This window comes from Pinus tabuliformis, chromosome X (assembly GCF_031772625.1).
Source record: "Pinus tabuliformis cultivar Carrire ecotype Pingquan chromosome X, CPIR1, whole genome shotgun sequence".
Classification (NCBI taxonomy): domain Eukaryota; kingdom Viridiplantae; phylum Streptophyta; class Pinopsida; order Pinales; family Pinaceae; genus Pinus; species Pinus tabuliformis.
The window spans coordinates 36,201,553-36,220,669 of record NC_142308.1 but is presented as its reverse complement, the minus strand read 5'-3'; the positions used below and the strand labels follow the sequence as shown (position 1 = coordinate 36,220,669).

The 19,117-nt window shown below is 35.9% G+C and overlaps 1 protein-coding gene across 1 annotated transcript; it reads left to right on the top strand.

Annotated features, from left to right (window-relative positions):
- Positions 1 to 559: 559 nt before the first annotated feature.
- On the top strand, positions 560 to 4,703 carry LOC149138211 (ubiquitin-conjugating enzyme E2 10-like). Its single transcript, XM_089449593.1, has 4 exons — positions 560 to 748; positions 3,083 to 3,210; positions 3,921 to 4,025; positions 4,139 to 4,703. The coding sequence occupies exons 1-4, from the start codon at positions 679 to 681 to the stop codon at positions 4,280 to 4,282; spliced, it is 447 nt and encodes a 148-aa protein (XP_089305719.1). The 5' UTR covers positions 560 to 678; the 3' UTR covers positions 4,283 to 4,703.
- The last annotated feature ends 14,414 nt before the right edge of the window (positions 4,704 to 19,117 follow it).

Genomic DNA, 19,117 nt, shown 5'->3' with positions numbered 1-19,117 from the left:
CTCCTTTTAATAATTTGACTTTTAAATCTAACAATTTAACTACTAAGTCTATAAAAATATCCATAGTAGTTTTAAACTTATAATTTCTTAAGAATAAAAACAAACTCTTAACCAATAATACTATGTGGATATTAATATTACATTATAAATAAAACCTATTTTCTAAGGTTTTGTATTTAATTTTTTTAATTAAAACCTTCTTATCTACAAGATAATGACCGAAACCCTAATTATGACCATATATCTTATAACATTATTGCGATTGAAAACCTATTTTCATAACTAATTAGTTTTAACATTTTTGGGCAATTGTTATAATTAATTTAAAAATACATTAATGCCCATTAAAAAAAACTTATTTATAATATTTTAATTAAAACCCTATTATTTGCAAAAGAATGAAATTAAAAACTGATAATGGTTTGAAGCCAAAGAGAACAAACCCCACTGGTAAAAGCCAATTACACCGCACGCGTCCCTCTAAAAGAGGACAAGCCCCGCCGGTCACCCGTAGTAGGTGAGTCCAAATTTGAATAAGTTTTGAGAGATTACTATTTATTCAAATGAATTGCCCATTTCATCCACACAATCTGACCTAGGCTTTCATCCATTCATTTTCTTCTTCGGTTTTTCTGTTCTGAGGAGTGAAGGGTTTGCACAACAGTTAGAGCTGCAGCCATGGCGTCTAAAAGGATTCTAAAGGAGCTCAAGGATTTGCAGAAGGATCCCCCGACATCTTGCAGCGCAGGTATTTTTTACACCCATTTCAGATTTGCCCCTGAAAATGATTCTGGGTACTGGAGGTTAAGGGTTTTCACAGCTAAGCTTCAACCGAATTCTTCCAGACGATTCGTCTAATATTGTAGGGTTTTGTGTCAATCATCGCGGGGGATTACGGCATGAATTTTGCCGTTTTGGGTTTTCACCCTTTCAAACGAATCTGGGTGTTTTGTTTAAGCAGGCCATGGATCAGTAACAGGGCTTTTATTGAATTGCAACAGTTGGGTTATCTAGCATGGGAGATTGGAGGAAATATGTTTGACCTTTTTGTGTTTATACGACTTTACTTGGACTTTCGAGTCCTTTTAGTTTTGGTTGTTATGTTTTGCTGATTGTATAGGGTTTCGTATGCCTGGAGCAGCATGCTTTTGGTTTTGAGGTTTCTAGGTAAGATGGCCCCTTTTTTCCATGATTTTGTTAAGAGACGTTGAGATTAATGTCTCCGTTGTGGATGATTTTGCAGTTTATGTTTGTGGTTACTTGTTATCCTCCTTGTGACTTTCCTGGTCCATAAGGCCTCTTCTGGCAGGAATAAGAATTGAGAAATGAATTTAATTGTCAATGGGTCTTGGTTTGATGGTTAAGCGAGGATGTTTTATACCACATAAATGTCCAAACCCTTCAGAGACGGGGTTTTTCGATGCAAGGAGGCTGTTTTACGGGGTTGTGATCAGGTGCAAGTCCTGGGTGACTTTGGCAAAAATAGATGCCTCTACCTGCAGCATCTCAGCTGAAGGAATTCTTTTGGGGTTCTTTTGAGTGCTGCTGTAGGCTGTCGACATTCCATTATAATACTCCTAGAATGGGCAACTCAGAAACAACCCTTTAAAATAAATGATTTGAATGGGGATCTGATCAAGGATATTGGGCTTATCCTTGGTACTAGACCTGTGTAAATAAAGATTCAAGAGACGAAGCCTGGAGGAGTTTAGACTCTTTCATGGTTGGTCTGGCAGGGTTTGGGTTTGTGTAGATGTTCGTCTGGTGGGGGTTGGATTTGTGTAGTTGGTCAGGTGGGGTCTCTCTCGCGCATCCATTGATTCTCAGCCACTGCGATTGTTGTTGCTATTAATGCCTTGGGTTAGATGCTGGTATGGTAACAATAGCCTTTGGTAGATGGGGTTGTTTAACCTTTATAGAAGGCAAAATTTATTGAGAATTGAGATTGAATTCCTGATGGCTGGTCAGTAAATCTCATAGTTCTGATCAGTGTGGAACTGTACCATATGAGTTATTAATGAGAATTAGTATACATAGGATATTATTATAGTAAGACTTCCTTATTTGGTTCAGTCAATTCTTCATTGGTTGGTTCTGGATACTCAGGTCATGACATCTGCGAATCCCAAGCCTGGCCCAGTGTCTCTACGGGTCTTCTCCTCTAGACCGAGTAGCAGAGGCAGTACCGGTATAAGAACCAGTGGAAAAGTCAAATTTGCTTTATTCATTATGAAGTTGTCTGTACCATGCAATTCACTTCTTGCATCGAGGTGTCTCAGGATATGCATGTCTGCATGAAGTGGCTTTTTTTCTTCTTATATCGGTTTTTGGAAGTGCTTCAAGAAACATGTCTTGAAGAGGTTTACTGCAAAGAGTGGACTTCCTTTGGCTTAGGTGAAATAGTAACCTAGTTGAATCTCTGCAGCGATCAACAACTTTTTGCTTTCTACGTTTGTTGGGTATAAGAAATCTTGCTCGCTTAGGAAGTTTCAAAGGCTTACGCGTTTTTATTTTGCTTTTTTCTGACTCTGTGATAATTGTTTGAACATATCGTTACTTTAGCAGAGTCATATAAAAATCTGTATACCCTCGTCTCATTCTAATTGGCGTGGATCCTACGTTTTCATTCTCCCATGTTTGAATGACCCAAACGCATGTTTATTCTCATATTTTAGTACCAGATGCTTAGTTTGAGGTTTGACTCAGTGATGAACCAAACCAAGGTTATTTTTATTTTTTTTGTACTTGCATTGATTACTGAGGTGCATATACAGTACATGTAGGTGGTTCATGTCTAGAATTTTAATAAACTAACTAAGTCTAAACTAAAAGATTAAAAATTCTGATTATAATATTATTAATATATAATCATAAAATGAACCAGCATAGATCCATCTTAAAAATAGCAAAGATCCATCTTAAAAATATCATTACTGAAATGGGAAGTTTGTGTGGTTTCAGAAATGGGTACATGTATTAGAAATGCCACTTTCAACATTTTAACAAATGCATGTCGTTTTTATATTTAGGAGATTGTAATTGTTGAGGGTCTTTGTATGACAAGATTTCAATGGCTTTGCAGGTCCAGTGGCTGATGATATGTTTCATTGGCAAGCCACAATAATGGGACCTCCTGATAGTCCGTATGCAGGGGGTGTATTCGTGGTTACTATTCATTTTCCTCCTGATTATCCATTTAAGCCTCCAAAGGTATGCTAATCAGCCTTAAGTCTCTAGGTTTGTGCATTATTTATTTTGGATTTAACAGGAGATTTTTTTATTTATTTTACCATTACATCCGTGTCTGCAAGCCTTTTTCTGATGTTTCTTGGATTGAAGAGTTCAGAAATATGAATTTGAATTTTGAAAGTAGCCTTGAAATTTATCCTTCTAATGGGAGCATGTGACAACAAAGTTTGGCATTTTCAAGAGTATTGAGGCTCTCCATTTGACATCAAAGTGTAACTTCCCCTGGTTCAATGACTTGTCCAGTTTTTGATGGATTTCATTGTTGAGATGACCAATTTTAGAATCTTTTTATTGAACCTGGGAAACTGCCACCATATTAATTACAGAAATGGTCCTATATTGTCTTGTAATTTTTGACATGAAATAGAACTGACCGCTGCAGTTTGTGCTGCCTAGGTGCTCAAAGAGCTTGTTAGAGAATTAAACGCAGTCATAGGTAAAATGCCCCATTAAAAATTCTGCTAAAATTGTGCAGAAGGAATTACCTTGATATAGTTAATATACCATTAGGTATGCGTTGTGTAGATATTAAATTTCCACACGCGTTATATAACATTAGCAATTTTACTTTGGTTGTACACGCGGTTTTTTAAAACGTGGCATTTAGTGAATTTTTTATATGCACTATATGGTGATTCCGCTGTTGTTAAAGCTTTTCAAATACTGTGCAGGTTGCATTCCGCACTAAGGTTTTCCACCCAAATATAAACAGCAATGGCAGTATCTGCCTGGACATCCTGAAAGAACAGTGGAGTCCTGCATTGACAATATCCAAGGTATCATTTATTCTAATGTAGCATATTACTATTCTGTTATTGACGTTTGTAGCAGATAGAAATTCCCACTTTTAGATATTGCGGCTGTAACACAATTATTTTGTTGATTGCAGGTTTTATTGTCAATCTGCTCCTTGTTGACTGATCCAAACCCTGATGATCCACTTGTCCCTGAGATTGCTCACATGTACAAGAATGACAAGCCCAAGTACGAGTCAACTGCAAGAAACTGGACCCAAAAGTATGCAATGGGTTAGACTTGTTAGAAGAAACTTGTCATCTATAAAACTTCAGCCCCGGCTGAATTTGCTTTAAGGTCATGGTTATAAAACTAACCTTCTGTATGAAATGTTATTACAAAGCTTCGTTTCCCCAAATTTGCTCAGAATGGTTACCTGGGACAAGTGTTAGGCGTTATATTCTTTTTTGGAAGTGTATCCGTGTCTTTCAATATGATGATCAACTATTGGTGCTCTTACTTGTTCCATTATGTTAAGAGATGGGCATTATTGGCATTTCTGACTTTACAAGCTTTGAGTTTTGCATGTAAGGATTTTATGCAATTCTATTCTGTGACCTTATATTAGATATTCAGACTTGGATGTTATTTTCAGTAATTTGGAACTTTATCCATGTTAATATATCATGCGTGGATGGGTATTCACTTTTCTGGTATTACTCGGTGAAGTCTGAAAGTGTGTTCTGTTGATGTTAACAAATACTTGCTGCTATATTTTGAGAGTCGATGGTTGCTCTTTCAATAACTGATATTATAATGATTGCCAATATAATGTAATGATTTATGAATTTTTCTGTGCATTGTACCATCATTTCTGCGTAACAATTTCCAATGGAGTGTCTAGTAATGACCATCCTTATCCGATGCCCATGGGAATATGTAAATGATATTTTATATTGTGTTGTATGACAAAGATGGCCGAACAGTACGAACTGTTTATTTGCCAAAGTTTCATAAATGCCAACCTATTATTTATACCAAGAAAAGATAGGGATAATATTGTTCGTTCTTAGAAAAACTCCAAATGTCTTGAATCTGGTTAGTTTTGAGGATGGTTAAACAATGAGAATTGCAAGTTTTTTCCATTATATTTAAGTGATTTTGAATTGTGATGTGAATAATGTTACAGCGACTGTCCACACTTTACTGCTCTATTCTATATGACATGTTGTGTTTAACCCAAGTCGATCATCTCGACTGAATCACGAGACTTTACTTCACATGCCCAATCAATTGGTCATTGCTCCTAGTGAAGATGAGATCGCCAGATATGCATGCATCCTTCGCCATAGTAGTTCCAATGATCTTGTTTGCAGCCGGAGAGTACAAGAATAACATCAAAATTACAGCCGGAGAGTACAAGAATAACATCAAAATGGAGAGTACAAGAAATTGATCCACTTTCTCACACAAGTGTCATTTATCCGTGAGAAACTATTTTTACTATTTTTCATTCCATTGGGTGACCAAAGGCTTCCTTGTATCCATTAGAATTGGTATATTTGAATCTCTAGAACAAGAGATAGAGATGGAGAAATTGATCCACTTTCTAACACAAGTCTCATTTATCTCCGAGAAACTATTTTTCATTCATTGGTAGACCAAAGGCCTCCTTGTATCTATTAGAATACGGTATCTTTGAATCTCTAGAACAAGAGATAGAGATGGAGAAATTGATCCACTTGAACAAGAGGTAGAGATGGAGAAATTGATCCACTTTCTCACGCAAGTATCATTTATCCCTGAAACTATTTTTCATTCATTGGGTGACCAAAAGCCTCCTTGTAGCTATTAGAATACGGTATCTTTGAATCTATAGAACAAAAAGATAGGCCATCCCTAAGAGAAATAACAACCCAACCATTTAGTATATGAGTGGCTATAAGAACCCAACCGTCTCAACCATCTTTGCTTTGTTTTTTATTTAATTTTATTTGAGATTAGTAACTTGTGGTGATTGTGAATCTAGGTTGCACTTCTATCATATTTTATTTCTTAGATGTAACATATGTAATTTGGTATGTTTTTTTGATGTTGTATATGAAATTTGGTATGTTGTTCCGTATGTTTTTTTTTGATGTTGCATATAAAATTTGGTATTTTAAAAGAAAAAAAATGCATTTAAAGTTGCCATTGTGTTTGTGTTTTACCACTGTAGTTGCCTTCAATACAATTGCATTGCTAGATGACTTAGCCTCTAATGCATTAACCCCAAGTTGATTCCTGTAGTTGCCTTCAATACAATTGCATTGCTAGATGACTTAGCCTCTAATGCATTAACCCCAAGTTGATTCCTGTAGTTGCCTTCAATACAATTGCATTGCTAGATGACTTAGCCTCTAATGCATTAACCCCAAGTTGATTCCTGTAGTTGCCTTCAATACAATTGCATTGCTAGATGACTTAGCCTCTAATGCATTAACCCCAAGTTGATTCCTTTAAGTGCATTGCTTGTGGCACAACTCACCACCTCCATTTTTCATCGAATGCATTGATTCTTGCCGTCCGTGTGATAATTGCTTTATTTAGAGCTACACACAAGCCATACAAGTCATAGGATGTCTAGTACAAAGAAGTTGTATAGTACAAAGAAGTTGTTTAGCATATTTTTTTGAAGTTGACATGTAACATATATCCACAGGACACTCTCTTTACTCTCTCTTTATCAAGCGTAGGCAGGGATCAATTCTATCGAGGTGTGAATTCTTTTTTTGAGTGAAAAACTTGAGGAAAGGTTTTCGAGGTGTGAATTCTTTTTTTGAGTGAAAAACTTGAGGAAAGGTTTGCACCTAACATGTTATTTCACAAACCTCTTGGATCTCCTTATTTTTTATTTGTCAAGGTAACAATTCCCTTTTTCGTTGTCTTCAAATTACCTTTTAAGTATAGGTGAAAGTGTGCTTCATTACACAATCATCGATCATTCATAAAAAAAGAAGCAAATGAAACATTGTAGTCAAGTTGTCATAGTGCAAATGAAGGCATGCGTGAAAGTTATGACATCATCACACTAGCAGGGAATGACTTGGTGAAAGGAGGTTGAAGGATCACGACAATGAAAGTTTGAGTCATAGAAAGTAAGATATGATTGTTGAAGCTTAATGGGTTTATTAATGACACCAGTAACTTCTTAAAATGAAAATCAATGCCTATTGAGACTCCACTATTGAATCAAATTATGCTAGTACCATCAATTTAAATGCTATATTTGCATGCCTTGAGAATAAGGCAATACTCATTTAAGTCAACCATCACATGAACAATTGGCATGCCTTGAGAATAAGGCAATAATCATTTAAGTCAACCATCACATGAACAATTGTCTAATTGATTTAGGAGCGTGGTCATGCATTGGATCATATTTGGACTAAATCCTTTGTGCCTACATTCTCTGCGGTTGAATCAAATAATGCCATTGTCATTGATTTGTGTGCCTCGATAATAAGGCAATACTCTCATAGATGTTGGCTAAAGCTCTAGTATTGGTACATAATTTATAAAAGTCGCTCAAAGATAGTTACATTATCCCCATCAATGGTGCTTTTTTCACCACTCCGTGTTTATAAAATGTTGGAAATCTTTGATCATATCTAGTCAAACCTACAACTTTTCACCAGTTGGCATCTATAAAATGTTGGGAATCTTTTATCATTTATAGTCAACCCTACAACTCTTGTACAATATCCATGAAGACATATAGAATCAACCTTTGCCATTGCACACAACTCACTAGGGATGAGTAACAACATTGTTAGGTGCATACACTATTCCCATTATTACAAAAGGGTATTAGAAATGATCCAGAGTTTCCTCGACCATGTATCATGTGGTAATTGGTATGCAATTTACAAAAGTCACTGAAAGATAGACCTATTATCCCTACCAATGGTGCATCTCTCACCACTTGATGACTATGAAATGTTGGGAATCTTTGATCATTTGTAGTTAACCCTACAACTCTTGTACAATATCCTTGAAGAAATTTAGAATCAACCTTTGCCTTTGCACATAACTAGCACTAAGTAATAAAATTGACACGTGCATGCATCATTCCCATTATTATAACAGAGTACTATAAATGATCCATAGAGTTTACTTGACCATGTGGTTCAATATATGCAATTTATAAAGGTCACTCAAAGATAGGTAGACTATTGTCATCAATGGAGCTTCTTTCACCACTAGATGACTATGAAATGTTGGGAATCTTTGATCATTTGTAGTTAACTTTATAACTCTTGAACAATATCCTTGAAGACATTTGTATTCAATCTTTGCCTTTGTGCATGACTAACATTGAGTAGCAAAATTGACATAGGCATGCATCATTCCCATTATTACAGTGGGCTACTAAAAATGATCCATAGAGTTTCCTCAACAATGTATCATGTGGTCATATGACCCAATTTTGCATTTTTGGTTTGACTCTCTACTAGTCCCAAATGTTCACATAATAAGTGCGCCTCCTATTGTATTTGTATTTTGTCTCATTCATAGATCTTATCGTCAGCTCTCATGATGTCAAGCATGCTTGTATGTTGCTCACTATAATAATTGACTACTCACTATGTTATCTTGACCTTAGAGCCATGATGATTATTGTTTCATTTACATTTTCTTCAACAAAATTCACATAATTATCACATACTCCAACTAAAACACTAACATCATACAACATGTGGACTTTATGACCAATTCAAGCCACCATGTCCACAACTACCTACAATGACAAAGTGACTAATAATTTCTTAATAATGGTCTCACTCAAATGTATGAGATGATGCCACTTGAGATGTGGATGATATGGATAGTAAGAAGAGTTTATCATTTATATTTTATTTGAAGATAGACTTAGGGCTACATAGTGGTATGACACCATACAAGTTATTAGTGTTAGCTCTAGAGGTATGTGTTGCGGCAAATTAATGTAGGCAACCATGGGCTTACAATGGTGTTTTGTATGTACTCTTGTTGTCATAAAAGATTTCGAGAAATCCATCTCTAACCATGGAATTCCATTAAACTTAGAGAAATCATAAGAACCATAGGAACTAGTATATATCACAATATTAATTGATTATTTTATAGATATCAATTTCTAGTAAACTAATACTTTTTGTATATCTTACGAGAGATTTCATGTTTAGAATTGCATAAGAACAAGTAGTCATAGGTTAGGGAGATGCCATAAGGTTTCTATATCAAATACAAAACTAGTAATGTTGGGTGTGGAGCATGATTATCTCCTTGATTGTTCGTAGGTTTTTGTTTGAACCATGTTAGATATCTGTTCCTAATGAGGCGGCAACACCACCTGTTTAATTGTTGTTAGGGGGGTCCGGGGGGTAGGGGGCGACGATGAATTTTATGAGCCCCTCTAGCAGAGGTTTGGGGGCAGCGCTTTTGAAGCTAAAAATAAATGAAAGTTTTCCTTGTATTGTAATTTGGTAGTCACTCTGGGCCATTCAATAAGAAGATGATATGACAGTGGAAATTATGTTAATTTAAGTTTTTTTCCCCTAGAAGGCACCCCTTCGATTTATATGAGAGAATTGTATTGCGGTTGTGGATTATTATTCTGAGCAAGAGAGAGAGAGGAGACTATGTGAGAGTGAAATTGATATTACAACGGAGTTGCTGTAGATTGTATCTCTTCATTTTGTTAGATAATATAAAATGAAGGACTCACTGTTTTTCCGTGGACGTACCCCAAATTCGGTGAACCACGTATATCTATGTCTTTCTTGTTTTATGCGTTTCTGCAATATTTTGTGTATTTCATTACTTTGTTAATTAATTTCTAACAACTGGTATCAAAGACGAAGGTCTATTTGGTTGATAAACTTGTAGGAGAGAAGGGTTCTTAGTTTTAGTGGGAGAAATGGTGGAAGATGGTAGGTTTAGGGTAGAGACATTTAACAACCAAAACTACAAGATGTAGAAAATGTAGATGGAAGATTATTTGTATCAAAAAATAGCGTTACTTAACATTGAGCGGAAAAGCAAAGAAGTCGACGAGTATGACAGACGCAAAATGAGAGATTCTAGACAGAAAGGCACTAAGAACAATACGACTGTGTTTGGCAGGGTCGATTGCATTTAACATTTCAAAAGAAACAATAACAAAAAGTTTAATGACGACATTGGTCAAACTATATGAAAAACTCTTGGCCTCAAATAAAATATTTCTTACGAAGTGTCTATTTAATATGAAGATGTCAGAGTGCAGATTTGTTACCAATTATTTACATGAATTTAACACGGTTACCAGTGAGTTAAGTTTTATAGGGGTAAATTTTGATGATGAAGTTAAGGGTATGCTATTTATGTGCTCATTGCCAAAAAGTTGGAATGGCTTAGTTATGGCTATTAGTAACTTTGTCTCTGAATCTAGTACTGTAAAGTTTAATGATGTTGTTGGTGCTATCCTTAGCGAGGAAATGTGACGAAAAATCTCTGGTGAGACATCAGGTAATGCTTTGATTGCAAAGGCCAGGGGAAAAAAATTGGAAAGAGGAAGGAGCCTAGGAAATCGTAGTAAGTCAAGAAAATGCAGATCTAAATCCATATCAGGGCACTGGAAATACAGGAAGAAAGGACACCTGAAAAAATATTACAAATTTGGGAAAGGAAAAGAAGGAAATGGACAACAATGGAACAATCATGAAGCGAATGTGACAAGTGATGTGTTGCAAGATGATTTGATTATTTCATTAGAAAATATTATTGATACATGGGTGGTTGATTTAGTGGCTTCATTCTATGCTACACTTAATAGGAAACATTTTCATCACTGTTCAAGGGGATTTTGGACATATTCGTTTGGGTGATGATAAACCCTGTAAAATCATTGGAATGTGTAAGGTTTTTATAAAGCAACAAAATAGAAACCAATGGTTATTGAAGGAGGTAAAGCATGTTTCAAATCTGAAGAAAAATATAATTTCAGTTGGGTAGTTAGTTGGTGAAGGTTGTGTGACTACATTCATAGACAAAACGTAGAAGATCACTAAAGGAGCCCCGATAATAGAAAAATGAGAAAATGTTGGTACATTGTATTTATGCAATGCTACTTCTTATTATGTTAATGCTTTGACCTCCACAAGAGCAAGTATGACATTATGGCATCACAGGCTTCGGCACATGAGTGAGAAATGGATGCAGATTCTTCACTCAATAATTTTGTTGCCAGGTTTGAAGCATGTTGATTTGGATTTTTGTGAAAATTGTGTTTACGGAAAACACAAGAGAGTCAGATTTATCGGAGTAGAAAAGGAAAATAAGAGAGAAAAATTAGAGCTTTTGTAAACAGATGTATGGAGACTTGCTGAAGTATCATTTCTCGGTGGCTCTTGTTATTATGCTACTTTTATTGATTATGCAACTAGAAAAACCTAGATTTATTGTACTCAAAATAAATTTGATGTATTTGATACTTTCAAGAAATGAAAAAATTTGGTTGAGAATTAGATAGGAAATAAGTTGAAGTGTCTCAAATGAGACAATGAAGGTGAATACTACAACAAAGAGTTTGATAACTATTGTTCAGAGCATGGGATTTGAAGAAGTCAGTTCTAGGAACACCATAGGAAAATGGTGTGTCAGAAAGGATGAACAAGACAATCATGGAACGTGCAAGATGCATGAGATTACATGGAGGATTTCCCTTACAATTTTTGGAAGATGTTGTAGATAATGTTGTTTATCTAATGAATATAGGGCCTTCAAGTTCCTTGGATGGTGGTATTCCAAAGGAGACATGAAAAAATAAAAATGTAAACAACCCATTTTTTTAGACTTCCGGTTGTGAAGCCTTTGTTCATATTAATAAAGGGAATAAAACAAAAATCGAGGCAACATCAAATAAATGTACTTTTATTAGATATGGTGTTAATGATTTTGGTTATTGCGTATATGATTATGAAAATCACAAAATAATTAGGTGTAGAGATGTCATATTCAATGACATTGACTTATATAAAGATTAAATGCAAGGAAAGAAATAGGGAAACGAAAACAAAGAATACACAATGCTTGATGAGATCACAAAAAAGTAAAGGTGACTGACAACCACAACAAAAATAGACACTTCAAACACTTGAAGTGGTGTTAGAAGATCTACTACGATAAGTGGACCCTCTGAACGATACCCTTTTTCATTATATTGTGTTGTTGACTAATTCTGGTGAACCAAAAATATATGAAGAAGCAATGCAGGGAGAAACCAGAAAGAAGTGGGAGCAAGCCATGGAAGAAGAGATGGACCTCTTGATGCATAATCAGACATAGGACTTAATCAAGTTACTTGTAGGTAAAACAACATTGCGGAATATATGGGTTTATAGGTTGAAGGAAGAAGATGGAGGTAAACACAGGTATAAGGATAAACTTGTGGTGAACAATGGTATCTAAAATTTGACAGGTTTATGTCTGAACAAGGTTATACTAGATGTCATTATGATCATTATGCTTATCTTAAGAAACAAAATGATGACAATTATATTATATTTCTATTGTATGTAGATGACATGTTTTTTGCAGAGTCTAACACGCATGAAATAAATTTGGTCAAAGGAAAATTAGCAAATTCATTTGCAATGAAGGATCTAGGTGTTGCAAAACAAATCCTTGTTATGAGAATAACCAGAGACAGGAAAAATCACAAATTAACATTGTCTCAGAGTGAGTACATAGAAAAGGTAATGGAAAGATTTAATATGCAAAATGCAAAAATAGTTAGTACACCTTTGGCTTTAAGCCATATCAAACTATGTAAGGAGACGTGCCTTGAGACTAAGGAAGAGATGGATTATATGTGTAAAGTTCCATACACATCAGCAGTTGGAAGTTTAATGTGTGCGATGGTTTGCATTGCACATGTAATGAGAGTTGTAAGAAGGCATATGAACAATTCAGGAGAAGAGGATTGGATGGTAGTGAAGTGGATTCTCATGTATTTGAAAGGAACCACAAATCAAGCATTATGCTTTAGGGGTCGAAAGATTGATCTATAGGGATATGTTGATGAAAATATGGCAGGGGATAGAGATAACATGAGGAGCACCATAGGGTATGTGTTTACAGTAGGTGGAACAACTATCAGTTGGGTTTCAAATTTGCAAAACATTGTTGCACTTTCAACAACAAAAGTAGAGTATGTCGCTGCTATAAAGGCTAGTAAAGAAATGATTTGGTTACAAAGGTTTATGGATGAGTTGGGAAAGAAGTAGGAGACCGTCAAGTTATAAAATGACAGCGATAGTGTCATTCATCTTGCAAAGAACTCAACATTTCATTCCAAGACTAGACATATACTGCTCAAGTTCCATTTCATACGATCAATGTTGAAAGATGGACAGTTGAAGCTGGAAAAGATCCACACTATCCAAATTCCTATATACATGTTAACAAAAGTCGTAACTAGGAACAAATTGAAATCATGCTCATTTTCAATTGGTTAGATGAGAAACAACTAGGTCCAAAGTGGAAGCATTGTTCAACAAGTGAAGCAACGATGGAGTTGCTATAATCAGTGTCCAAGTGGGAGATTGTTGGGTGTGGAGCTTGATTATTTTCTTGATTGTTCAAAAGTTTTTGTTTTAGTTGTGTTGGATCCCTGTTCCTAACAGGGTGGCAACACTACCTAATTAATTGCCGTAAGGGGGGTCCGTACCCCAAAGTTAAAAATAGATGAAAAATTACCTTGTAAAATATTGTAATTTCGTAGTCAATCTAGGTCATTCATTAGGCAGATGATTTGACAGTAGAAGTTATGTTAATTTAGGGGTTTTTGCCCTAGAAGACACCCCCTCAGTTTATATGAGGTAATTGTATTGCGATTGTGGATTGTTATTTAGAGTGAGAGAGATAGGCGACTGTGTGAAAGCGAAGAGGAAATTACAACATATCTGTCGTAGGTTGTATCTCTTCATTTTGCTAGATAATATAAAAGGAAGAACTACCTGTTTCTACATGGACGTAGCCCAAATTGGGTGAACCATGTATATTTGTGCCTCTCTTGTTAGTGCGTTTCTGTATTTGTGTTTTTGCAATATTTTGCATATATCATCGCTCCGTTAATTAATTTCTAACAAGTAATTGCAAACATGAATTGTGATCTACCTTTTTGTGTGATAAATATGGTTTTGGGAGAAGAATGTTGATGTAGCTGGGTACCAAGGCCATGAATCTCCAAGAATAATTCCTGGATTTCAAGTGTTAAGAAAAGAAATATAAGCTATATGGGTTAAGAAGAGTACAAATTTAACATTGGAGGAATTGAAACAATCCTACATCATCTATAGATGATGTTAAAAGGAAATCAAAATTGGTTTAACTAACGAAACATTACAAAGTTAACCATGAAAATAATGAAATTGGTTGCACTAAGAAAAATAATTTTCCAAACAAAGAAAAATCTAGATATATTACACTTCTAGTTGTTGGAATATCCTTAAAATGGTAACAAATTAATGATATTAACTTGATTAATAGATGTGGTAACTATCAAAAGGGTTCTTAAGAAGATAAATTACTTGGAGAATCCCTTGTACCTTGGGTTTCTACAAAATATGAAAATGCATGGTTCTAATTTAATGCATATTTAGCCATAAGTTTATCTCTTGATGTCAAGTTGAGAATCAAATTCACCCTTGAGTTGGTCTTCTAATTTGGACAGTGAGGTGAGTTTGGTATCGAGACTCACCGCCTTTGTTTAAGACTCACCGCAAGTTTCTAGATTTCACGAGGAGTGACTTCTAGCAAAGTGTCTTTGATCTCCAAGTCGATTGTGGGTTTGAAAGAGATCTTCAACTAGTTGAAGATACAACATGATAAGGGAAATTCCAACAAGTACTAGATCCATTAATCCCAACCTATGACAAGTTCACGATGAATACTAGCACCTTGATTGAAACCTCCATGTGATTATGTAGTCATCTAGGTGGATATTGGTGGCCACCCACCCATTCCATTTGGAGGCCCACCATTGTTTCTTTTCATTTTCCTTAATTGTAACACAACTTACTATTTTTGGTAGTTTTTTGGGTCCTAAAATTTCGGAGCCATTTTGAGGGACTAAAAGACGTTTCTAGGGAAAACGAAAAAACTAATAAATTTCAAATGTTTTTTTTTGTCTTCCTCTTTTAAATCTTCGAAACGAGATATTATGATAGCCAAACGAAGATCGTATGCCAAAGTTACGACCCTGAGAAGTTGTACCAATTTACCCAAACGAGGCCCGCAGTTTTAGTGCTTCATCTCCTAGGGTTAGGTTTTTGGATGTTTAGGGTTTTCCATTATTTCTCAATAATAAATAGGGCTTTGAGCCTCATTATAACATAGTTCAGAGGCATGTAGCCACCACATCTTTTCTCAGAGATAAGCTACCATCGCCCGAGCTAGTTTATTTCCATTTATGTATGTAAGCATATTTCAATTCTTTGATATTAATGAAATGAAGTTTTATTTCTGCTTCATCTCTCTGTTTATGTGCATATATGTATTTTGTTGGTTCCTGCATAAGTATAGATCATCTACTCATTAGCGCAAAAAATTAAACGATCGCGAAATCATGACGCATAAAAGAGAGAATTCAATCAACACATTACACAAAGATTTCTTAGGGAAAACCACATTTATAAACCCCTATTATCTGTATATTGCATTAGCTAGAAAATATGAGAAGATTACAATGCTTTGCTAAATCCAAGGCAACCTATGCATTATTTCTATCTGTCTCACTACTTCTTAGACAAGCACAGCTAATATTTAACCAAATTTTGGCTTGCCTAAGTCCCTATTTCCTTGCATTGTTTCCTTGGAATTAGCCCCTATTAATTAGGGAAATTCCTCAATTGGAATCGCGCAATCCATCATAGGCCTTCCTTTGACTACATGCACCATTTGTACAATTCAGATGATTATACAACTAATAGTACAATTCCTTGAACTCCAATCTCAATTGGGTAACTCTCAGATCTGACATGCATGAGTTATTTATGAGTGAATCATCATTTAACTGATTAACCACATGAAACAATACCTCACTGTCTGACCTCCTACTAGTTCCTTCATCAGTTGGAACTAGTTTAACTAACTTTAACTCAGTTAAAATGAATGAATTAATTACAACTCAAAATAAACGCAACTAGAGATCCTATAATGTAGGAGATACTCTACATGACTCAAGTTAGACCCTCAACTCGAATTCACTGAGCCAACTAAGTCAAATTAACTTAGTTGACTAATACAAGTTGTCATGTGATGTGGAATTACAATTTTATCCCTAATTTAATTCAAGGAAAAAATTAAATTAGGCTTTTCTTGTTGCATTTTCAACACCCTCTCAACAAGAAAGAGATTATTCCTGCCTCTGTGAAACTTGAATTTGCATCTTGACAATGCCTTTGTCAAAATATCTGCATCTTGTTCCTCTATAGGAATGTACTCCAAAAACATGATTTTCCTATGTCCACAATCTCATAGATGGTGATACCAGATGTTGATATGCTTGGACCGATCATGAAAAGATGGGTTCTCAGAGAGTTTGATACAACTCTTATTGTCACAGTAAATCATAGTAGGATTCATTTGCTGATCAAATAATCCAACAAGGATCTTCCTCATCTAGATAGCTTCACAAGTTTCTTGACTAGCATCCATGTACTCTACTTTTGTCGAACTGAGTGCAACTGATCTCTGCTTCCTACTGTAACAATAAACTATCGCTGACCCAATACTAAAGATTCCCCCTGATGTGCTCTTTCTGTGGGATGGACTCCTTGCCCAATATGCATTTGTGAAACCTTGCAGCTTCACTCCCTATGTCTGTTTGTACCAAAGACCAAACAAAGTGGTGCCTCTGAGGTATGTCAACACATATTTAGTTGCTTTCCAATAGAGTTTGATTAGATTAACCATTGCTTGACTAAGTTGGTTAACTGCAAAACATATGTTCATTCGTGTGTTCACCAAATACGTAAGTGAAGCCACAAGTTGCCTGTAAATAGTAGACTCCACTACTTCTCCTGAAGTATCATCTTCTTTCCTCCAATTCCTTGCTAGAGGAGTCTCAATGGGTTCGATGCTTTCCATGTGTAACTTCTTAAGTATCTTGTTGGCATACTTGCCTTGAGAGACAAACAATTCCTCATTTCCTTACCATACTTCCATACCAAGGAAATAATGCATGAGCCCAGATCCTTCATCTCGAATTATCTTGCAAGATCCTCTTTGCAAGATTTTACCAGCTTCTCATCCCCTGTTGGAATTAAATCATCGACATATAATACTATAATAAACAATTTACCTTCAACCACAATATGGTAAAGGTGTGCATCTGCTTCACTTTTGGTGAAGCCCAACCTAGTGAAATAGTTGTCAATCTTGGTGTACCAAGCACAGGATGCTGACTTCAATCCATACATTGCTCGCTTGAGTCTATACACATATGACTCCCTGTTGAAGGTCTTAAATCTTTTTGGTTTTTCAATGTACACCTCTTCCTCAATCACTCCGTTGAGGAATGTTGTCTTCACATCCATCGGATGTGTGTTTCATCCCATCTACACAAAAAGTGCTATAATAGATCTGATAGAAGAGTACCTTGTATTGGAGAAAAGGTCTCCTCGTAATCAATTCCATCCACCTGAGAGAACCCTTTGGCCTTGTGTTTCTCCACACTCTCATCTGCTGCTTGCTTTACCTTGTAAAGCCATATGGAACTAACCATTAACTTGTCCACTGGTCTTTGGACCACTTCCCAAACACTGTTTTTGATAATGGAGTCATACTCCTCTACAATGGCATCAAACCATATTGGTTGTTGCATTGCTTCCTCGAATGAGGATGGCTTAATCTCTACACTCTCGCTCATCAGAGCCATGTAGCCAATTTACTGATCTGGTGACCTCCTTCGCCTGCACTGTGATGTGGGTGCTCCCGCATTCTCTCTAGCATCATGCATCAATCTATCAGCCTCTTTGGTGCACTTCCTTCCATCTATGGAACTTTCTGCATGAGTGGGTGCTTCCACTCTTTGCTTCTATACATATCGTTGCTCCACATCATCCTGAGGTTCTTCCTTTGGAGCAAAAATATCTTCATCTACATGTAAATGAAGCTCCCTCTCAAGGGAACATCTCATGGCCTTCTCTTCATCGAAATTCACATCTTTGCAAACCACTGTCATTCTATGAGATGGAAGGTACACCCAATAATTGTGAGGGTGTAGCCCACAAATATACCCAACTTAGTTGTTGGCTCTAGATTTTTCCTTGTATCCTTGGTAACATAATGAACCAAAGATTTTGAAATGTGCCACATCTGGTTTCTTACTGGAAAAAGTTTCTTCTGGTGTACTCATCCTGAGAATCCAATGAGGACTTATGTTCTACACATATACAATTGTGTTGCATGCTTCAACCCACAAGTGGAATGGTAGGCCCTGATCATGTAACATTTCCCATGCAGCTCCCATAATACTTATGTTCTTCCTTTGAACCACCCCATTTTGTCGTGGGTTATGGGGTGCTATTAATTCCCATCGAATTCTTTCTGATGCACAAAAGTTATTGAATTTGTTCGACACATATTCTCCACTGTTATCGCTCTTAAGAGCCTTCACTTTCCTGCTAGTGTCTTTCTCAACAAGTGCTTTAAATTCACAAAATTTAGAGAACATATGAACTTTCTTCTACATGACGAAAATACAACATTTACTTGAAAAATCATATACAAATATTACATAATACATGTTCTTGGTCGTGGAGGCTGTCAAGAACGGTCCCCACACATTTGAGTGAACTCTTTCAAAGATCGTTTGCGCTTAACTCTCCTTATCATGAAATGTGGCTTTGGTGTACTTCTCTAATGTACACCCTTTGCATGTATCTCTCTACTTTAGTGTACCCATCTCATGACAGTGAAAACATTTAATCTTCGACAAGTCCTTCTTCTTTCTGCCTTGATTGGAATTTGATTTGGAATGGGATTACTTCCCTTTTCCTTTATTTTCCTTCCAAGCTAAGGCACAATTCTCCTCGTCATCATGCTTGGATGATGATCCATCTCT